The 23,269-nt window shown below is 41.6% G+C and overlaps 4 protein-coding genes across 5 annotated transcripts in view; 1 reads left to right on the plus strand and 3 right to left on the minus strand.

Annotated features, from left to right (window-relative positions):
- Nucleotides 1-120: 120 nt before the first annotated feature.
- Nucleotides 121-910, minus strand: LOC136772773 (uncharacterized). The gene is made up of 4 exons (XM_066725900.1): nucleotides 731-910; nucleotides 595-648; nucleotides 387-512; nucleotides 121-317 (listed from the first exon to the last, which is right to left on the minus strand). The coding sequence occupies exons 1-4, from the start codon at nucleotides 762-764 to the stop codon at nucleotides 121-123; spliced, it is 411 nt and encodes a 136-aa protein (XP_066581997.1). The 5' UTR covers nucleotides 765-910.
- Nucleotides 816-2,277, minus strand: LOC136772811 (uncharacterized). The gene is made up of 5 exons (XM_066725963.1): nucleotides 1,596-2,277; nucleotides 1,503-1,535; nucleotides 1,357-1,437; nucleotides 1,111-1,251; nucleotides 816-1,044 (listed from the first exon to the last, which is right to left on the minus strand). Exons 1-5 carry the CDS (start codon nucleotides 1,834-1,836, stop codon nucleotides 950-952), a joined length of 591 nt encoding a protein of 196 aa, XP_066582060.1. The 5' UTR covers nucleotides 1,837-2,277; the 3' UTR covers nucleotides 816-949.
- LOC136772774 (uncharacterized) lies at nucleotides 1,748-10,663 on the minus strand. Its single transcript, XM_066725901.1, has 11 exons — nucleotides 10,567-10,663; nucleotides 10,143-10,481; nucleotides 3,838-3,891; nucleotides 3,688-3,753; nucleotides 3,553-3,612; nucleotides 3,387-3,467; nucleotides 3,225-3,311; nucleotides 3,004-3,141; nucleotides 2,445-2,674; nucleotides 2,193-2,363; nucleotides 1,748-1,857 (listed from the first exon to the last, which is right to left on the minus strand). The coding sequence occupies exons 1-10, from the start codon at nucleotides 10,661-10,663 to the stop codon at nucleotides 2,280-2,282; spliced, it is 1,236 nt and encodes a 411-aa protein (XP_066581998.1). The 3' UTR covers nucleotides 1,748-1,857; nucleotides 2,193-2,279.
- The window catches only part of LOC136772810 (axin-like), a 42,913-nt gene continuing 26,574 nt past the window's right edge, over nucleotides 6,931-23,269 (plus strand). For both annotated transcript variants that reach the window (XM_066725961.1, XM_066725962.1), the window contains exon 1: nucleotides 6,931-7,370. The gene's annotated coding sequence lies outside the window, so the exon portion shown is untranslated. The remainder of the gene's footprint in view (nucleotides 7,371-23,269) is intronic.

The raw sequence follows: 23,269 nt of genomic DNA on the forward strand, positions 1-23,269 counted from the left end.
CCGAAATATATGAATAATCAATTCCTTTCATACTTTCTTTTTACTCTTTTTTTATTGATATTTTCTTGGTTAATTATAATGTTACATTGAGTTCAGGTAAGTTTTTCCATACAAATTCATTTAGAGTGAGTAATAGTCATCTTCATCCATCAGACTCGTATCGTTACCTGGACAAGTCTTAATAATATCTGTTCTTTCTATGCTAATGAGCAGCCCCTCATTTTCATTCATTATTTGAGAGGATTCTTTAATACTTCTTTTGCAACAATCTTCTTCCACTACTCTAGTCGTGTATTGTGTTACACCTGGTGCCAAAACTAATGGAAAAAATGGGAGATATATGTTTTAAGTTTCTTCAAAAAAAATAAAAAAACAAAAAAACTTACCTTTACGATCCATATTAATTATTGGTTGTTTTAAACTACCATCTGTGCTACTGGACTCTTGGCTTTCAAGGTCAACGTCAATCGGTTTATGTTTATGGTCCTTGGAAATAGATTTCATTTCCATTACTGTCAGAAAAGGCAACAATAGGTAATGTTAATTTTATTTTATTTCTCGAAGTATTTATTTTTCAGCGTATTTTTTCCTTACAATAGTCTTCCAAACTCGAAGCCATCATTGATTTACCATCATTGAAGGATGCATCTAAGGGTAATATGCATAAAAATATAAAGTTATATTTTAACCAATATGTTATATAAATGTGTCATATTTATCAAAGACTTACTGTTTCGTCGATTGTTGGAATAATTTCGGTTCATACTTCTCAAAAATTCAAATAATTTGACAATAAAATTTAGAATTTAGTATACCTAAGATCTTCTCTAGGTTAATGTATCAGAAAAGCAAAACGAGAGTTAAGTGTTGCAGACTTCAGGCTGTACGATCATCGATTCTTTTAAGCCGTACTTTGTCAGGTATAATTTTTTTGGATTGTTTTAATATTTTAAAAGTGCACTCTTCTTCGGGGACCATAATTATCTTCGGAATGCCGATTGTACTTGCCAGAATAACGATTATACTTTTTTAAAGTCGAAGGTCCTGAAAATCGACATAAACCATAGGAAAAACATACCAATTAAAAATTGTCTGAAAATTTGTCATTACTCTCATCGTCAATAGGTGCATTTTCGTAATAATAGTTGGTATAATCCTGTTCGTTATCAACTGGGCTATCACGTCCACCCCCAACTCTCGTTTGATACCCTTGTTCGACTGGTTGCTGAGTGTATTCGTCATCACTGGCATCTGAGTATGAATATTGATGCACGATATATAAATACGAATGACAAAGCTCACTGATTATTAAAAATGATTCATAGATACGCCATAACAATTTTTGTATATCTTTACCATTAGTATCGTCATAATAATAATTGTTGTTATAGGCGTAATCCTTATTACCATCGTAGCCAGAATATGTAGCTGTGTCATCTGTATTTTTTTTTAATTAATAAATAAACAATTATTGAATTATTTATAGAATTTTGTTCGTTTACCTTCCCAGTGATTTCGACCCTTATAACCAGAATCTGAAATCAGTGAATATTTTTAAAAAACGAGTCATAAAAAATTTTTTCTTTACAACTAACAATTCGTCGGTACGGAATCTTCGGTCCTGTAGAAATAGCGTGGTGTCCTTTCGTCGTAATATCCATATCCCTTGTTACTCCTAGTCAGACCTGGAGAGTGCGTGCTGGAGCAAGGATAATCCTGGCCAGCTATCCTTTTGCTTTCGGAGTAACAATTTTTTGAATTTGAACAACCACAACCTCCGGATCTTTTGGAAATTGCTCCATTTCCTTTGTTACACTTCCCACCGCAGCAACTCATGATTACGCTGATTTACAATTACTAATGAATTTGTATAGGAAAAACATACAAGTCACTGTAGATTTTATAATTTTTATATCTGAAAAGTAATTTCTTTTATTTGTGTAAAATTGCAAGCCGAAATTAAAATTTTAAATTGACCTGAAAAGATTTTTAAAAATGACAACTGAGCGTTATAATAATTGCAAATTTGCAAACGATTAATCGAAATCGCGGAAACGGTGAAAACATTTTTATCGATTACAGAAGTCTTACCGACCGCGGATTACAAAGTTTCGTATTTTTTCTCATACTGGGCGCGGATAAATTAAGGGGCTAAAACAACGAATGTTTGTTTTTCGGATAAACCAGCTTACCATCCATAGGTTTAAATTATGCAGCGATGAGAAATGATTTTATCATGACAAAATTTGATTTGGTATTTTACGATTTTATAGCTCGTTTTATTTTCTGTAATAAATATTTTTCCTCGACACCTCTCTGCTGCAGCATTTATCGAACGGTGCTTCAGTTTCGTCGATGAAATCCTAAAATGGATTAAAGTAAGTTGGAAAATTATTTTTATTTTTTAACTATTTAAATTTATCTTATTCTTTGTCGTTACTAACTCTATCGTAATAAGTATGTTCTCTTTGTTGTTCCTGCGAATAAATCCTTTTTATTCTTCTGCCTAGAGCTATTTCTCTTAGTGTAGGGGCTTGAAAACAAGGCTTTATTGTTTTTGTTAATATATCAAGCGTCCCAGGGCATTTATTATTGACAAATTTTTCTTCCCTTTTCTCATACATATTTATATTTCCAGGACATTCGTACGAGTCATCATGTTCCTTAGGCTTATCTAGACATTAGAATTTTTAAATAATTGAAAAATATTAATACAATGTTCATTGTCTTATGAATAATTTAAATTAGTAGTATGGGAAAGTGTTACACCATTAACACCTGGATAGATCTCCAGCAAGGAAATTGTATATACACGATTATCCACTCGTGGATTAAACACATAATGCGTTTCACCCCTAACTCTGAATTATTCAATCCTTAATCCCTTATACAAACCTTCGCCTCTATCCGGCTTAAGGTACGTTAAAGCAAATATTACTTTACCACTATTATTAACGTAGTTAAAAGTTTAATTTTTGAGAATGTAAAATTATCTCTTCTTACTCAACAGTTTTTCGCTCGCCTCGGCTACTTCGTTGGCAATTTCCATTTGCAAAAATCGCTTTCGTTTCGGAAGGTAACGTACAATTTTGTCGTGCAATTTTGTTACAACCTCGGAAGGTGCACCGATTATTTCCTCACCTATAAAAATTCAACGTATAATTATATTTTTTAAATATTATCATTATTTTCTTGTATTTCGAATGAATAAAAATAATTCTAACTAGATTCGGTGCATCTCACGCTGACAATTCCATCTTTATCCTCTGGATCAAACATCTTAGCCCTTGGAGTTGCTGACATTCTGGCCACTTTAATACCGAGAAAATATTTAAATTTAGCTTGAAATTTCATCATTAATAAAACATTATGTATTATTAATTTACGATATCGAGAGATGTCCGATGTGACGTTTTTATGTTGCCCAGGATCATAATCAGTATCAAATTTACCCGACACTGCCATCACTGAATCAAACACGATATTTTAAAATTTCGGTAAAATACTATTATTAAACAAAGCAACATACAATCTTCTGTCTTATCGTTTAACCTTGTTGGGTTTCATCCGAAGGTACTTCATCTTCCAGAATTTCATCATAATTTTGAGGTGCTTCAGGTATTGTATTTACATTTTATATAAGTTTAGATATTACGTTTTACATTAAGAATAATCATTAATACGTACTTGCTCCATTGAGATGGGAAGTTTGTGGCCGAATTGAGTTTTGCTGCGACTGATATAATTTTCTGCCTATGAATAAAAATTAAATTATATTTTATTACTCGGATGAAGTCTATTATTTCATTAAAAAAAATAAATAAATAATATAAATACCTGGAAGATCGAGATACAACGTAGAGTTGTTTGTGGCGTCCCATAAATCATCATCTGAAATTTAGAAATCTTTAATTAAAAAAATTCTAATAAATATTCAATTACTTAATTACCGTCTGTACTAAAAATAGTAGCATTCTTTATTTCGCGCTCTTGGCAGCAACCGCCTTTAACAGTTAGGAAATAATAAAATAAATTTTATTGATTCGTGATGAATTTTGTAGGATAACTAGGTTACCTCCATTGCAGCAACTCATTATTTTCCTAATCCCAATCAAAGGAAATTTCTTTGAATTATAATACTTGACAAACTTGATATTACGATTTATCGATTAATTAACGTTTTTGATAAAAACTAAAAGTTGGTGAAAAAATTAAAAAGAGTCGTGTGAGGCCCGCCATGACGTGATTCGCGTGGCTTTGAATGTCGTTCGTTAAACGTAACATATCGATAGAGCAGGTGGGTTAATGCTAGAAAAGCTAGCTAATGGGGCTGTGGGGAGCAGTATACTGTTGTCGAGTGTGTGAAGAAAAGGGGGGGGGGGGGGTTCTCACACGAGCGAGCCATACATCAGTGATATCTCTCAGTCTAACCCATCTTCAGAACTCAACCTGAACGGATTTATCACGAAGGACTCGCGTCTCTGAGTTAGCCAATGTGCTACCAGTTATGACTCACGCAATGAATAAAATATCACTGAGAAATCGAAAGGGAAAAAAAATAGTTTGACATTAGGAAACCGTTTGGCAGCGATGAAAAAATTAGCGAGTGAAGAATGAGAAGATGGTATAAGAGACGAGAAAAGAAAGACTGAAATATAAAGGTAGATGCATCGTCTGAAAAAAATATTGGCACCGGTTGAAAGGCGAAAACTGTTGTCATTCGATGCTTTAATAACAGAAGGGCGAGTAGGAATAAGATCTGAGTGGTTGGGGGAGGAAGGCAATAAACTGTTCGTCTCATTAGGAGGAAACACGCAACGCAAACTCCAAGTTTGATAATAGAAAAAAAGAGGGAGAAGAAATTTGATTCCACGAGGAGAGTTGGAGAGGTCAAAGCGAAAAAGTTGGTAAATGAGTCATCTCGGGAAAGCTGAGAATAACAGTGGCTAAAGAGAGTGGCAGGGAGTTCAAAGCGGAGACTATTGTTGCTTAAGATTTGGACGGGTATATAGGAGAGCTGTGGGCAGGAGCGGAGCGAGCTGGAATGAGGGAGAGCGAGTGAAAATAGAGGAAGGTGAAAAAATGGAAGAAAGAAGAGGAGTGGAAGAAGATGTTGGTCGAAAGCGGATCGAGGCGGAGGAGGATAAGCAGGAAAGTGGCACGGGTGAAGTGCGAGCGACAGCAAGGGCAATAGACTCGGCATTTTATTCGAGGCAAATACACAATGGCTCGCGGTATAGGACGCGAGGAGGCTTTGAAATTGTTTTGTTAGAGAAGGCAGCACTTGCGAGAGAGAGAGAGAGAGAGAGAGGGGAACAAGTTACTCGTGTAAGTTCGGAAGCAACCGCCACTGCCTCCGTCGCCGCCGCCGCCGCCACCGTCGCCACCACCGCCTCCAGCTGCTAGCGGAGAGGGGCCAGGAGAACGTCCGGGGGTGTCGAGAGATCAAAGTAAGCCGAGGATCAAAGAAACGGGAATTCGCTACAAGTAGGAACAAGCTGCCGCCACGTTTCAACGCTTTTTCGACAATAACCATCGATTCAAACGCCTCCCCCGCGAGATCGTCTTTCGATAAGCTCCCCCACCCCTCCTCCTCCTCTTCCTCCTCCTCCTTCTCCTCCTACCCTTACTGCCCCTCACACATTCCACTCTAATTTTTTCCCCATCCATTATAACCTTATTGATCCAACCAACCCCATTCACACTCGACAAATCATATTCCATCCTCTTCTTCCCATAAACCCATTTATCAGATTCGCCGTATTAGTATTTACAAAAGTTTCTTGGGACGAAACCAAAATACAAGAAAAACAGTCTGTTTTTACCCGATCTTAATCTTATTAGCGTACAACAGCGTATAGCGTTTCTATTCATGGATCAAAGTTTTTTCATTCTATTTACATTTCACCTTCCACTCCAATTTCGACTTGCTTTAACGTTTTGCAGTCTCAATTAATTTGTGGATAAATTACTGCTCCGTCGCGTTTATCGATGATTGCATTATGGAGTCATTAGAAGACTTACGGCGCTAAAGTAAGGCTAAATCTCTCATTTTAAGTAAATTATAGTCACTTAGGGAACTGTGTGCGCTAGTTTATTGATTGTGTCTCGCACGCCCGGCAATAAAAGTGTCATGTTACCAGTAGTAAAGTTCTTGACACATCCAGTAATTTTCGTACAAGACGCTGATAAAGAGGGTATAAGTTCCTTTCGCAATCGATGAACTTTATTATCCACCAGCTTTTCTTATCCTCTACCTGTCAACGATGCTTACATTTAGCGATCTTGCAATTCCAGGCGAAAGATGATCGGCGTTCCTCATAAAAATCATTAAACGTGCCAGATAATCCTATATTCATCTCGTGAATCCTCGAATAACACGAAATTCTAATTTAAAGTAATACTTGGAAAACTGAAACAGAACGCTGTACGTATATTTAGCATCAAACAGGTAGAAGCAGAAGAAATACAAAGAATGTATTATAAAGCGCGAAAAGTAGTTAATTTTGGGTAAAAGTAAGGAAAATCTAAATTGAGAAAAAGAATTCTTACTATTTCATACAGTTGATGATATTGAAGAAAAATACAAGATTAGGAGCTGTCGGTAAAGAAAAGTGATAATATACGGATAGTAAAACTTCTCGGTTGATTGGATAGAGATTTTATGATAAATAAACTGTGAAAAGGAAGCAATAAAGCATATTGTTAATAAAAGTAATAAAGCGCCTTACTAATACGAGTAGTAAGATAATATACATTAGGCGCAGGGGTTCTCAAGTGACGGGTTACGGGTGTGCTAAACGGTTAGTTGGGTGGGAGGTAGGGGTATGTCGCGGGCGAGGCGTTGATTGGCTGTTCTTCGAAGTAGAAGTTGCTGGGGGATCCGCGAGAGAGCGCTTGGTACACACTCGTGTGAGAACTCGATGGCGACCAAGACGTGCCTGGTGCTCGACCCGCGAGATTCTTAGACTTGTGTGTCGTCGTGGAGAAGTCCGTCGAGAATCTTTAAAAGCACCAGGAGTCATCGCCACGGAGCCTCCGGATTATTCGTAATTCGCGTTCTATCGTCTTCCTTGGAATTTCCGGCTTGCCGGAGGCGTGAAAACGGATCAAGCTGAGTCCGTGTGTGCGTGCGTTCGTGATTGTGTGCGTTCTGTATACGAGAAGTGTTTTGGAGCCGACGAATCGTCGCCAGTGCGAGAGAGGGAGAGAGAGAGAGAAAGAGGGAGACAGGGAAGAGAAAGAAGAAACGATGTGTCGGAGCTGGTGCGCTCGTCCCGAGAGTTGACACTTTCCAGCATGGGAGCTTCCACGAGAAGAAACACCGTCTCTCTCGTATGAAAGGGAAGCTACTGCTGTTGTCGGATCTGGTGAGTCCATACTCTCTTTTAGAACGGCTGCTACCAACTCTTCCCTTTCCCTTCATTCTGCATACTTCCGCTCCGAAAGTCTGAAACTCGGCAAAACTCCCGAAACTCTCAGCTTTTCCACGGGTAGTCGCGAGGAACTTGAGAAACTCGTGGCTTCCGCTTTGGGCGAATGATAAATGAAAATCCCAGCAGATAAACTAGCGAAAGTAAAGCTCGCAAGATAAACTTATTGCTACAGTTTTAATGACGGGGATTTTGGAGGCATTTGGAGCGACGTATTGGCAAAAGTTATGGAACCTGCAAGGGAGCTCTTTTTCTTTCTCTCTCTTTGCCTTCTGAAAACTCTCCTTCCATCCACCTCTCTCTCTCTCTCTCTCTCTCTCTCTCTCTCTCTCTCTCCATCTCCATCTCTCTTTTCTACCTCTTTTCATTCTTATCGGTAATACTTGGTGGCAAGGGCTCTTTACTCACAAGCCTACTAGCGTCGCTACCAAACGAAACTGATTAAACTAGTATGGGAAAGGTACTGAAAGATAAAAATTTGGTCGAGACCCTAAGTCATTTAAGATTAATATCGAAGCTCCGAATTCCTTCTTTACCCTGCAAACTTTTCTTTAAGGCTCATTTTGGAGCTTTGTCATTTCTGACCTTCTCCCCTAACCTTCGTGTTTACATTTCTATTGTATGCAACTTTGTTTTGTTTTTCTTTTCAGCCAACGTCGATAAGGAACAAAAGAGGTTTTTTCTTCTCTCGTAAACTGATTTCTTTGTTCAGCCAACTCGCGTATTATGCATTTTCCGACAGCTCTCGCCTCATTTGCATAAATTTACTCCACATTTTTTACTACCCATAAAAATATCAGTGTATAAACACAGTCTATATTTTTGGAACATGAGATAATTTTTTGGTTTGAGCGTTGTTAAATCGTATAGATGGGTATAATCTGGTAGTAATCCTATGAAGCATACCAAGAGCAAAATACTGAAATTCCGATAGAGTTTAAGGACAGATGCTGCTGATGGTTACGCACGGTGCCTTCTCACGATGTTTACTCGTTTCGACCATCCGTTCTGCCCAGAACATTCTTTCTCTCTTTGTCGGCTTTGGTCTTCTCTCTCGCTTTCTCTCCCATCTTGCACCCGTTGCGGAGAGGGAGAGAAAGAGAAGTCAGTTTGAAACGCATGTATATATACAATAGCCGGTACACATCGAATCCCAGACGGAAATGTCTGATCCGTTGCATTATCCGATATTCCTTTTTTATCAATTATTTTGAAAAATAAAATAAACTAGCACTACTCATTCTACGCGTGTACTTGTTATTATAACATTATTATTTTACAAGTTGCTAGTGTTTATTTCAATAGTTCAATGGTCCTTTGAGAAATATACCGTAACGAATGAGATATTGAAGAAAATGAAAAGCTCTCAAATCAATATCACAGTTTTGAGAAAATGAAAGATTTGAAAATGGTGGGAAGAATTAATCGGGAGGCTTGCGCACGAGGGGTGGTCTATCACAAAAAGCTTTTGTATAGGAATCAGCCCGTGTCACGCTGGCAATTCCGTGTGTTATTTTGGACGATTCACGCGAACATCAAGGCGAGCGCCAGCTTGAATCGGAGTGTGCAGCGCAGCCAGGGAGAGCCAGGGAGTAGTGTATTTTGTTTGTATACGAGCGCGCGCGCGCGCGTACACTCTTGCGTTTGCACGTGTGTATTAGTGTACGTGTTTGGAGTCTAAAACACTGACGCTCGCGTGGAGAAACGGAGATACGGAGTCGGCAAGAAACCGAGAAGGACTGCGTATGAAAAGAGAAAGGCGAGGAAAAAGCTAGCAATGAAAAGGAGAAAAGTCTCGTGCAGAAAAGCGTACAAATCTGGAAAACGCTCCGCTGCTTTCGGCGGCGGCTTGCTCAGTCCCGCTGAGAAAAAGGGAAAGCTCGATTACGAGTTACAGTGACCAGTTCAAGTAGCGTCGCCGCCGACCTGAATTAATTTTAATGATGACTTGTGTCAAGAAATCTTGGACTCGAACCAAAAATTAAGATTCGAGCATTATGAGCTTCTGGAGCAAATATTTCATTCACCGATCTTCATTCTTTTATACTACTGAAAAAATTAGCTTTATAATTAATGCAATACTACGCGTAGCCTCTAACTTTACGCGAACGTCTGTTTTGGAGGAAATTTCTACTATAGTCGATAGATGTTTGGAAGTGGATCACAGTTATTCACTAGTCTGGAATTTTATAGACCTATGCCTATATACCGAATATTATTTTAATGGAGCCAAGAGAGAAGATAAATACGCCAACGGGGATCTATTAGACGCGTCAATGTTTTTTCATTGTTTTCATGTACGTTTTGGAATGCGATTCGGTGGAACCCCGCGATGATCTATTTTTGCTAGATCTATTTTAAGTTTAGCCATAGCGACAGTAGAGAGCAGGTTGTTATTGCCACCGTGTAACGGGGAACAATTTTGTCACGCGATATCGTCGTTCTTGGAACTCGCCAGGTTCGCGCCGGGTGCTCTAAATGTTTCAGCCCGATTCTCAGAATTCTACTTAGCAACTCTATCCAACACTTTCTCGGGATGGAGGAGCAGCAATGCTCATTCGTTTTTCACGGAATAATTGCTTGCCAATCGTCCGTGCTTGACGCACAACACAACACGAAATTCGAGAGATACTTAAACAATAACAAAGAACTCTCGAGACTCGGGTCTTGGCTGGAAAAACAACAACAGAGCAGAGTTTTTTTACTCACCGAGCGTTCGAGCACAAAACACAGAAAGAGACGGAGAGAAATAAAATAATTTGGAGCATCGAAGGATGACTTTGGCGCGTAAACAATTGAATATAGAGAGTTGGCATTGTCGAGTGTGAGAAAAGAAACAAATGCTAGTCAGTGCGAGAGAGAGGTGCGCGATGGAACACGTGGAGTTTGAGAAAGGTAGTAGGTCTCGTAGGAGGAGAACGAGGAGGATACCTGGATGATTTTTTGCAGGAGACGGCAAAACGTAAGAAGGAGGGGGTGGGGGGGGGGTTGGAGATAGAGGCTGCGCAGTGACGCCGGGGGCATAAGGCAAGGATAATGATATTAAGGCTTAAAGAGACCTTAACCTAACCGTTAGTTTATTGGCGTGAAGGAGCCGCGGAGCGTGTCTACATCAAAGCGGCCGCTTCCGAACCGCCAGACCCCCACCTCCTCCCTCTCCCTCTCCACGTAGACGACTCGACGCTCTCGAAACACGCCGCCATCTCGTCACCACCTCCGCCACTCTCCATACTATATACTCTGTATACCATCGCGAATCATCGCTCCTCGAACTCCAAACTCATTCACACTCTCTCTTCCCTTCCAACTACTATACACCCTGAATTCTCCCGCAGTCAAAAATCCAATTTTCACTCTCGTAATAAATCATACAACTATAGACACTTTGACCTTGATAGGCACCAACGTAATAAGAGCGTAATTCGAGGTTTAAACTCTTGTCGCCATGGATTAATACGTCAGCGCGTCTCTCTTTCTCTCTATCTTAATTCTGGCCAGCTTTTGGCCGAGGCCGGATCGTCGACAGACGAGTCTGTCTCATCCTTCATTGCGCCGTATCTTCCGCGTATACACGTAGAGATATACACCGACTATTAACACCTATTAAGAGGAGGCACGGGGGTATATACCGGTCTCCTCAAACATTACCGACGGAGACCTGCATTTCCGACACATAATTAATCACATTTGTTTTTTGAGCCATCGCCAAGCACGAGTCGCAAAGAGAGCGGTGCGTGTTTTAAATTGAACAAACAAAGAGAGAGAGAGAGAGAGAGAGAGAGAGAGAGAGAGAGAGAGAGAGAGAGAACCCTTATTCGCTTTGTTCGAGGGCTACAAGCGAGGAATTATGTATTCTTCGAGGCGCGTTTGAACTGGCCGTTATTTTCACTCTCCATCGTTGAATCTTACGCGCAGAGTCAAAACCAGTATTATTAATCTCGTGTGAAAATTGTACGCTAGCGTAAATAAAAAGACAAACGCGATCCGCTATAATTCGTCCAATTAACGCCGCCGCAAATTTTCCCCGACAATTTTCCAACGTGCGCGTGTGTGCGTGCTACGTTATTTTTTCCTTCTTTCTCTCTCTCTCTCTCTCTCTCTCTCTCTTTTTACCCCTAATGTCTCGTAGTCAAATATGGCGGGTCAATTAATGCACCGAGCAATTATCCAACGCCGAGCAAAGGAGAGCTTGATGAAACCGCGCGCGGATCGAGCAAAAGCCAATTAATACCAGTTGAGTCATCGGGGAATCAATGCGCTTAATTGAATGACTGAAATTTTAACATCGAGCGGAGGCCTAGCCTTAATTGAGATGAGTATCTCTGAGAAATGGCGATAATCAGTGCTGCATCCTGCCCGCACCGCGATAATTAACTTTGCGAGAGGGAAAAAATTATCACTCTCGTATCTTCTTCAAGATGAACTGGAACGATGCTTCTTCCTGCAAAATTTCCAACCAATCGGAATAGGCGGCTGTTGAATAATTAAAAACCACCTCGAGCTCTACTCGTATACAACGTAATCAGATGGTTTGTAAAACTCAAGAATCCTATATATATATATATGTATAGTGAATGGTGAATTTTGGACGGGAAAATGGAGTAATTATTGCGCTGTACGTGGTGGTTGGAGTAAGTAAAACCATTAGCCTCGTGCCTCGTAAATATTTAGGCGAACTGGAACGATCGCTGATTGCTGAATAATTAAAAGAGCCATGTGGAAGAACTTGTAATGAGATGGTTTGTAACACTCGGAGGATCGTGGTCGCCAGTGAATTTCCGAGGAGGGGAGAATGGAGTAATTATTATGTCATTATTGTGTCTGGTTATTGAAATGTGTGTAAAACCGTCAGCTTAGTGTCTCATATATATATATATAGGTAAACTGGAACGATTCCTGATGGGTGAGTAATTAATAGAACCACATGGAGAAACTTGTAATGAGATAATTTGTAAAACTCGGAGAATCGTAGTCGCTGGTGAATTTCCGAGGGGAAAATAGAGTGATTATTGTGCTATTATTGTGTCTGGTTATTGGAGTATGTATGTCGTGTCTCATATATATATATAAATTGCAATGATCCCTGATGGGTGAGTAATTAAAAGAACCACACGAAGGAAGTTGTAATGAGATGGTTTTTACAAAACTGAAAGCATACTGGTTACCGTGAATTAAAAGGGGGGGGGGGTAATCGGTGATTGGTGAGTAATTAAAAATCGCGTCAAAGAGGTTAATTAGTCGGTTTGTACGGCTAGGGGAATTATAATCATCGATGTATCTTGTGAGAGAGGAGAAAATCATGGGAAACGGATGATTATCGCTGTAATTGAAGGAAGAAATTAATTTGGTGCTTGTTTGGCGTGTTTGCACTTGGTGCGTTGTTGCTCCTGGATTTCCGGGTGAAGCAAGTAATAAAATTCGAGCAAAAGGTAGGTCGTGGGTGGTTCATAGAGAGAGAGAGAGAGAGAGAGAGAGAGAGAGAGAGAGAAAGCGACTGTTGGACATATAGGGGGCTACACGAGTTGAGTTGGAAAAATGATCAGCTTTTGTCGTCACTCTCGCGCCGCAGCGTGCTGCAATCGTTTCCGCTTTGTGGACGCTGATTGGCACTCGACGCTCGAGTGCTGTCGCCCGTCGCTGGCGATTTTTCAAATGGTCGCCCCTAAAACCAAACCACGCGTCATCCTCGGTTAAATGCCAAAAAAATAACATAATTCTGTTGCAATGCTAAACGAGATTTCCTGCGAATTTCCAGCGGCTATGTTTATTCTCCAATTATTTCCCTTGGAAATTGGCTGTGTATGTAATCGTACAGGAATAACAATCGTTTCCGTTTTGTCAATGCTTATTGGCACTCGGCGCGTAACGCTCTTGTCATTCGTCGCTGGCGATTATTCAAACGTTCGACCTGTAAATCGAACCACGCATTATCCTAACCTTACATTTTTTCCATATATTTTTAAATGCTTTTCATTTTATCTACTTTATATTTTTTCGTTATTTGAAAATAGATTTTTATATGAAATAATTGTTTTAAATAATAATCTGATTTCAATCTCTATTTTCAACTTTTACAATTTTTTTCAATTGGAATGCTTTTTTTTTATATTTAGTACATGTTTCGAAGGTTTGTTGTTTATATTAAATATGATAATATTATTTTATATTAAGAGTTAATTATACATAAAAATAAATAAACATTCTAACAATTTTACAACGACAATAATTATCGTGCAATCATTTACGTTAAAAAAGATCAAGATATAACCATACAAGAAAAACAATCATTTCCTTTTACAATAGACGTTTATCGGTATTCAGAATTGCAGTGTTCTCCATCGTTGACGATTTTTCAAAAAGGATTGTCAGCCCAAAAAGCAAACCACGCATGATCCTCCGCGTCGAATACCAGAAACCCTCACTGTATATAATCGCGTAATGACAAATGAGCTTTCCCGCAGATTTACAACACCGATAATTATCCTACACTTATTTGCAGTGAAAATTGGCGATATAAAATCACAGAGGAGAAACAACTTTGAGCATATGCTATACCGTATAGCTTTTACGACACTCGTATATCGAGAATTTTATTATAACGAGATGGGACAATATGGATTTTATCTTGCCGAAGAGAGAATCCGCTCATGAAGAATTCCGTTCAACGCTTTATTCTTCGCCGCTGATTTCTCGCGCAAGAAACAACAAAAGAGAAGCATTAATTTAGGTTTATTCGCTTTCGAAATCGATTTGAAAGCGTCCTCGATCCATTAAGAGGAGTTTTTAACGCTTGGAAAGCGGTCGCCGCGACTGGCAGGTTAAAGAAGAAAAAGAAGAAGAAGGAATTTTTTAGCCAGGCAATTTTTATCGCGGGGCTAAAAACTACAAAATCTTCTTCGCGAGTCTCTCGTTGCTTCGACAGGTGACAAAAATAAGCGGGGATCAAACGTGCCGAACTCGACCTTCAAATTTCCGTGTAAACAAGAGAGAGAGAGAGGGAGGGAGTCTTCTCGCGATTCTCCTTGCGTTTACACGTACTCCCGTACGACGAGCGAATAAACGTGTAAAACAGAGAAAAGGCTCCGAGCAAACAATAGGACTCGTCGTCCGCAAACTGCCGAGACTTTCTTGAGAAAATGAAAGAAAGCACAATATATATATGTATATATATGTCTCTATGTGTGTACGAGTATACCAGAAAACGGAAAATCGCTCCGAGCTAGCAATATAGACACCTCGTGGTTAGAAGAAGGGTGTTGGGGGATTCCTGCAAATCCCAGTACACTCTCACACAAGAGCAAAAGAGATAACGTATCTACACACTTATGACTATCTCTGTCGAAGGTCTCCGCAGGGACGAGAATGTAAAAGTTTGCGTCGGAGATAAATTGGAGGAGCTGGAGGAAAAATGCGAGTAGAAAAGGGCTTAAGCGATGATAACTAGTCCCACAACACCCTGGAGCTAAAAGCGTGCTGAATGGGGAAGAGCGTTGGTGGTATATACGGATGCTTCGAATGGCGTCGTGGGTGGTCGTCGTGCGGAAGCGAATCAGTTGGGGCGGCGAGGATGACGTTGTTCGTATGGAAAATGTTAGAGCTAGAGTGAGAAGGGGGGAGAGGGGGGGGGGGAGGATGTGTCGTTTTGCTGCGAAACATTCGGTGTTTGTTGCCACTTGACCCACGTACTCTTGGAGAATTCAACCGAGTCACCATTGGCTCTGTTGCTTCTGGCTTTGCGTGCTGTGACCTATAGCTATATGTATGTGTGTGTGTACCATTGACTGCGGAGAAGTCAAAGCGCGCCAGGACACGCAGCGATCGACAGAGAGAGAGAGAGAGAGAGAGAGAGATAGGTGGAAATTGGACGACGAGAGTCTCTGAAGACCGAGGGGCGCGAAAAGCGAACGGTGGGGCTGGCTGCAACGGGGCTTGGTTGGTGGTGCTGCGAGCGCAAGAACCAAATGGATCGGATCGAGAGTAGTCTAGCTGCATCCTGCAGCCCGCTGCACCACCGTCGTCCCTGCGATAGACACAATTATTGCAGCCGGACGACGGATAATGCGTCAAACGCAAAGCCATTTTCGACAACCGCGTCTCTCTCTCTCTCTATTCGCTTCACCCTCGTGCTTAACGAACGTACAGTGTGTATCTTGGACCGAGTTTGAATTCACCAATAATTCCGATGCATTTTATCGTTCTCATTCGACGCACCGATGTTTCTCTTCGTATCGTCAGTTTTTTCTCTCTCACGAGAAAGAAGCTTCAGGATCCGCTCGCAGCAGAAGCATTCTCCCGCGCTCGCTAGGCGCACAAAAGCCCACGTGAATGCTGGTCGATGCATGTGATAAAGCTTTGCGCATTTGCAACGAAACGCGATCGCCAGACCTTTCCATATATACAGCAGCATCTATTTTTTTTTTTTCACCCCCGAGTGAATGCTCGTCTGCTTATCTTCGTCCATATCGCTGATTCCCGAATACAACCCTTCCGCCGCTGCCGCCACCACCGCCGCCGCCGGATAATTATGTATTTTTACGAGCTCGATGAAACGCTGCTGCGCTCGTCTCTCTTTCCGAAACAAAACGGACGAGCCTCATTAACCATGCGACGGCTTATTATCCCTCCGAGCGAAAGCTGTGTTTATATACATATATATATTTCGTAGATTAATAATGCATTCTCCGCAGGAGGACTCTTCTTTTTCGTGCTGTTATAACGTTCGAGTATATAGAGTGTTATTATTTCGTTTATTATTATGCCTATTCGCGTTTACGCATTGTGTATTTACTATACGCGAAACATTGGTTCGCCATCGCTAAAACAGTCCAAATCCACTTTATTTTCATCAGTCATTCCCGATTGTATTACACGCGTTTCCGGAATGTTAACTGTACCGTAATTACGTTTTGGTTCACTGTACTGTTTTCCATTGTTATTTTATATATATATTTATATATATATATATATATATATATATATATAGTGAATTCAAAACTCGCAGAGATTAATATTTAATGGAGAATCTCGTGATTTTGCCGTGTACATGTGGAAATGTTTCAATTGTTCCATTTCTCTCAGTCGATATACGATTTTAATTTTGCGAATTTTAATTGGCGCTTGATTAATTAATTTATCGTGTTCGAGAGTGTTGGTAATGAGTTGTATATTAATGATGAGACTGATAAGGAGGAAAGAGGTTGCGTGGAACCAAGCGCGGTTTTAGAAAGGTAGAAAGAGAAATTGTTGGAAGAGACTTTGGTGGTACTTGTGACTGGAGGAAGGAAAAGCAGCGGGGGGGGGGTGGCCCAGAGGAGTCAGTCAGAGGGTCCCTGACAGCTTTGTAAAGTTAAAGCAACGCTTTAGCAACCCCGCCAGGTCTTTGATATCGAAATGAAAGGAGACACGGGGGTTGGTGGGGGTTGAGCGGCATCGTTTGTACCAGCCGGAGCACGTGGTATCAAACGACCCCCACCCCTCTATCGAGCAACCACAGGGATTCTCCTCCGTGTCCCGCTACCAGGACACCACGTGCTGTGATCTTCTACAATAACTTGATTCTCTCTCGCTCTCCTCAAACTGCCAATTTAATCATCCCCTATCGTAGCTCTTAATTAATTATTTATCTGCAGCCTACTGAGTTTATTGTATTAACATTGTTACTTTTTTGTTTATTACACTATTTTCTTTCGGTGTATAATTATTAGTATTTTAAAATAAATTTTGTGCTTTAGTTAATTTTTCGTTTAATTGGAAGAAATATTTGGGAGTAAAAATTTGATAAAATTATTGTACGTCGGATCCGATGTAATTCGATTGGTTGATGTTATTATAGTCTTATCGTCCCTGAAATGTGACTCGGTTTTGCAGCAAAGTGCAAGCTCTCGTTGAGAAATTGAATGTTTCAACAATGAAAGACGGATCCTTTGATTATTTCACTTGCCATTAGGAAGCTCTAAAGTTGTTTTCATGAGCCTACGCTCCTCCCCTCTACCCTTTATTGGGTTTTTAACCTCCCCTGCTGCTTTCCCTTCTGTCCGGTTGCACGCGTAAACCCCCAATCTGGCCCTGCAAAGGGCTATTACGGGATCGCTTCGTTTGCCTTACTCATTTGTCCTATAACCCGCGACAAGCAACAACCTAATCATTCAAACACAGTTACGTACACGTTATTGTTAGACCACAAGAACATATATAGATATACTAAAATTCGATTAAAGAGGAAAAGTTATCAGCGAGACAGCTTCTATAGACGAGGATCCTATATACTACAAATTTTGCAACAAATTTTACAATAAAGAATCAGCAGACTGCGAATCTTTACACAAATATAAAACTTTTATAACATTATTTTTTTTGCAATTATTTCCACACATGTGAATAATTTATAAAACAATCTACTAGCTTGTGTGCAGTGACGTTAAAATTAAAAGTACTAAGTTTTTTTAGTTTCTTTTAAAATATAAAAGACTGAAACAATTATGTACGTATAATGATTGGCGATTTTGCAATGTTTGTGCAATTAATTCGAGTTAATTGGAATAAGCGTCATTACAGGAGTATCGAAGCACACACACACACACACACACGGAAAGTTGAATGATAGCGCAACCATTGGAGTATTGTCGGTTCGATCAGCGCGGTTGGATGGAAAGTTGCTTTTAAAAGCAGGGGCCTGCACTCTCCAGTCGAATTTCGCCCTTTCCCCTTCTTTTTCTTTTGCTCGGCATTTGCTCTTTTTGCGATCCATTCCGCATCGCGAAATTTCTTACCCCACCGTCTCACTCGGGAATTCTCAAGTTTTTTATCCAGCAGGCCGCCCACAGTGACTGCTCCCGTGCCAAAAACGAGGCCCACGCTTCGATAACGCCCCCCCCCCCCCCCCCCAAGCACCGTTCAGCCTTCGCCGCGCTAAAATTGCCAGCAAATTATTCCTATACTCCGATAAATTCCACAATGTAGAATCATATATATATATATATATATATATGTACCAAAATACAGTGTCATGACAATTGATGAGATTCCGCAATTTTTATTCATCATTGGAATTCCTGTGAAGATAAAAAAGGAGACTCTCTCTCTCTCTCTCTCTCTCTCTCGCAATTGTCGATCGACCAAAAAATGATTAAAGCGTTGAATGAGAAATCCGAGTGAAAATTAGTCACCGCGCGGCCAGATGGTACAAGTTGGTGGGTTTCGCGCGCGGCACCAGTCAAGATCGCATTTGAAAGGAACGCCGGAGGCTTTGTTCGATGATTTCCCGAATGCGCGACGAATCTCGTCGGCGAGCCACGACGAATCCTCGAATTCACGTCGATTTCGAGAATGCGTTCCGCGCGACGCGCCGCCACAGCTGATCGGCCGGCCGGCCACCACCTGGCAAACCGATACCTATACCAATGCCAATCTATTCTCTTCCTCCTTTTTTCTCATATAGTCATACCCTTTCTCCATTCCACTACGTCTATTAAGTTGCTGTATGTGCGAATCAAAAAAATTCAATCAAATTATTAAACCTTATATTTAATACCAATTTACGTGCTAATTTATAATTACACTAATTAGAAATTTCCTGCACTTTTACCCTTTCCAAGAACCCCGACTGTGAAAAATTTCACAGAATTAAGAAGAATCGAGTGGAAAGAACCATTCGTCAAAAATGAAAATACTGTTATAATTTCAAGGTAGGTGATACGTTATAATTCAATGCTTTTACGAGATGTGTGCTCGATTTAGGAAATTTGACAACAATCATCTTTTCTCGAAAATCATGATTTTGAAAAATTTACAAAATCGTAGTGTTTTAAAAAAATAGAATACAATTTAAATTATTTTTTCCAACAAACTCTTATTTATATACCACAAGGAAACTCGAAAGAGGAAAATGTATCGTCTAAACGATATACATATATATATATACATCGTTCAAACGCTCCACTTTACGTTCCCAGGTTCCCTTATAATTCAAACGCCGGCGTTTTCTTTAATTTCGGATGGATCGATTTAATTGTCGTATTGTAGAAAAGGTTGATAGGTCGCGCGATTGATCCGTATAAAGAGCATTTAGAGGGCGCTTTGAGGATTTTAGCTTGCGCCTAATAACAAGGCAGGCTGCTCAAAGAAAGTATTCATCGAGCGTGCTGGAAAAAGCATAGCGGGAGGAGTGGAGGGGGGGGGGGAGAGGCCCTTGCTTTGCCCGGTAGTTGGTTTAAAGTTATCGCGGTGGAAGACACACGATTCCACCTGGCGCATTTCCCTCGGCATTTCTACGCTGACAAATAGAAAAGTGGCGTGCGCACCGAACGTGCACTTATCACGACCCGAATGATTGCCACTGTCGGTTCGAATAAACGACAAAAGGATGGATTGTCTACTGCCCTTTGACGAGCACACACACTGTCATATCAAAGAGCCCGCTCTCTTTCCCATCATCGTCCCACGGAGAACAAACACCAAATCCTCTTTCCACAAACACCCTTCTTCGCTCGTGCCATTTAACCGATCGATTCACCCCCCCCCCTTCCCTCCTCTCTTAATTCTACGAAACCTGTATAATAAAAATTAAAAAATTTATTCCCCGATAAAATGTTCACTGTGTGATAAAAAAAAGAGAGAGAGATAAGAATATTTATTTATATAAAGATTTCGAGTGGTTCGACGAAAAACCTTAAGCGATGCTTTAATTTTTCATAGAATCCCACAAGCCCGAGAGACAGACTAGCATGAAACTTACCACTTACCCACTTGGCCCGCTGAATCTTTCAGTGGCGGTAAAAGGAAAATCTCATCCTCTCTCTTTGATCCTGCAGGAAACCGAGCGGGGAACTCGTTGATAATCGTCGTACGACTTCGAGACAGAAATATCCCTTCTTATACGCGCTAGGATAAAGAAAATACACTCCGCTAAATAAACTTTCTTCTCTATCCTGCGCGATCTTCCATCTCGTTTTCTACGCTCCAAGCAACTATAAAACCATATATATATGTGTGTGTGTGTGTGTGTGTGTGTGTGTGTGTATAATAGTCCAGTGTCCGGAGTATCGACCATGCGAAAGGGATTTCTCGTCAGGATGCAAAATCGAGGGTGACTCGGGCGCGGATAAAAAATTGAATGGAGTCAGTTTGTGGCGGTGGGGGGGATTGGGCGCGCACTCGACAATCGGAAGTAGGAGCATTGTGGAGGATCATTGAGGCTTGGGGATGAAGCGTTTTTAGCGAGTGTGTTTCGTGAGGGCACTCAGCACGCGCGGATCGTTTGATCGGAGGTGGCTAATACACGAGGCGGTTCGTATGAAAAGGGTCATAGAGAGAGAGAGAGAGAGAGAGAGAGAGAGAAACGTTAAGGGAGGAATCCGAGGGTAAGTAGCGGATACACATTGTGCGGTGGAGGGGGCAAGAGCGGGGGTGAGACGACGAGAGGATCCGAGAGAAGACTTCGTAGGTGGCGCGTTCGAGCCGACAGTTGCCTCTCGTGATTGTTTGATCGGCCAAAGGGGAGCTGCAAGGCCAGAAGGGAGACACCCACGCCAGTCCTTGAGAATAAAGATCGCACGGCTAAAACGTGACGAGAGAAGCGGCGCCTTTGACTCTCATTGTCCACGCTCTTTGACCGCCGCACGCACCATCTTCTACTCCCCCCACCCCCTCTCCTTCCTTGTGCGCACTAGCTCCCTCTTTCTCTCTCCTCTTCTATTTTCTCAGCTGACACTCCTAATCCCCCCCCCCCTCCCTCTCTCCCGTTTCAAATCGATGTCACGATCGTGTTTTTTCTCCTTTTCTGCCAATCCGTTCATCGAGACTCCGAATTTTTGGTTTCCATTGACGATGTTCGGAGATTGCTTTAAAGAAACACTCGCTTGTTCGTTTTGTCAGCTGAAAGTCTCAGCCCTCCACTTTCCCATTTCTTTCAAATCGATATCTCGAGAGTGTTTTTATTTTAGAAAATCCATTCATCGAGTCTCCGAACTCTGGTCTCTATTGAAAAATCAACGGAGATTGCATTATGGAAAAATTGAATTTTTTCATTTTCTCTGTACCGAACCTCCCAACCCTCCACTTCTCCCTCCTTTAAAATCAAAATCTCGAGAGTGCTTTTATTTTCGGCTAATTCGTTTATCGGGACTGCGAAATTTCTTTCGATTGGAAAATAGCGAAGACGGAGGGGTGCGATCGTTGGGAAGTGGCGTTGAAAGCGAGGGGTTGCGGGGAGGGGGATAAAGGGGTAAGACCGACTGCACAATGAATGAAGTCATTGTCGCGGCGAGAGAGAGAGAGAGAGAGAGAGAGAGAGAGGTGAGACTGTCAGGAGTAAAAGGGAGTGGGGGAGGGGGGGGGGGGTGAACGGGCAATGTGAAAATTGCGTAAATAATAAACGATTGCGAGAGACGAATAAGATGAAAGGGAGGAGAGAGAGAAAGAGAGTGGGTCGAACGAGTGCGCGCAGAGAGCGGAGCTGGAGGGTTTCGCGTGAACGGGGATCAAGTGGGCGGCGAGACCAAAGAGACTCCGCTGTATCGTGCCGAGAAAAAAGGAGGGAAATTAAATCTGTCGTGTAAACAGGTTTGCATATATGTTTAATACCGATACCAACTAATTCCCTTGATTTTTTATTGCACCAAACCGCTACAAATCGGGCCCAATCGTTTCCATCAAACCCTCCACCCACTTTATTGCGTGCATTCATTTTTAAATTAAAAAATATCCTCGCCATATATATATATGCACGGAGGAGAAAAGGCTCGCGCTTATCCGGTGGACGCGAGCGTCGAATAAAAGTCTGGACGGACGAGAGGAGGACAACGGCTTTCGTCCGACAAATATAGAAAAAGAGAGGGAGAGGTGGGGGGGGGGGGGGGGGGGGGGACTCAGCAAAATTTCCTATGCATTCTGCGCGGATTCGAGAGACGATTCGAATTAGCATAAAGCGAGTCTCGCGGCTCGTTCAGGCGTTTCGATCTTTTATCCGGTCGAGCAGCCAGCGGATACCGCGCCGCCGCGTCCAGTTCGAAGGGTCGAACGCTGCCTCCGAGTATAAAACCGTCCGGGCCCAGTTTCGGGGGTGCGGGTGGTTAAACACGAAAGACCAGCTGCGTAGGTCGACCCGACAAAAATTACTAATGCATCACCCCCCCCCCCCCCCCCTCTCCTACCATACACACACACACTATATACACGACCTTTGATCACCTGCCACGCTTCGCGCCCCACTGAGCTCCCAATCCCATCATTTTTAATCGTCCCGCTAAATTCAATAACGGATCTGTCATTATTGTACGTATGCACTGCACACATGCAAGAGCGCACACCGACGGAAAAATCTCTGGTTTCTAATAAAGTCGTTTGAGATACGGCGGCGAGTGAGCGAGCGTTGCAGTACGTCAGTCCTGTAATCAGAGAAGAAGCGAATTGGCAGCAGTGATATATGGAGGGGGGAGACTCTCATCGGGTGTATATACGTGTATAATTGGGAATGTGTATTTGCGAGGCGAACTTGATATAGAAGTGGGGCATCGCGCGGATATTCTAATGGCCGGAGAGCTTATTACCACTGGCAATCCGGGTGATCCTGATATATCCCCCCCCCCCTTCCCCTCCCGATGTATTCCCAAGAGTAGCACGTCGGGGCCTCTAGCACTCCTATACACACACACACATATATATATATATATATATACAAGTACCCCTAGCGCGCTCTCATCCGCATTTACGGCTTTCCGGGGCCCGACGTATTTAATTACGGCACGTTTCTCGAACGAAAACTGGTTTGGCCATACAATATGATACCACTCGCTCGCAGGATGGTATACTACCGACATATAATGCGGGCTTATCGAGAT

The sequence above is a fragment of the Prorops nasuta genome, unplaced genomic scaffold, assembly GCF_024137725.1.
Source record: "Prorops nasuta isolate Cenicafe-Biocafe unplaced genomic scaffold, Cenicafe_Pnas_1.2 PNAS00004, whole genome shotgun sequence".
Lineage (NCBI taxonomy): Eukaryota > Metazoa > Arthropoda > Insecta > Hymenoptera > Bethylidae > Prorops > Prorops nasuta.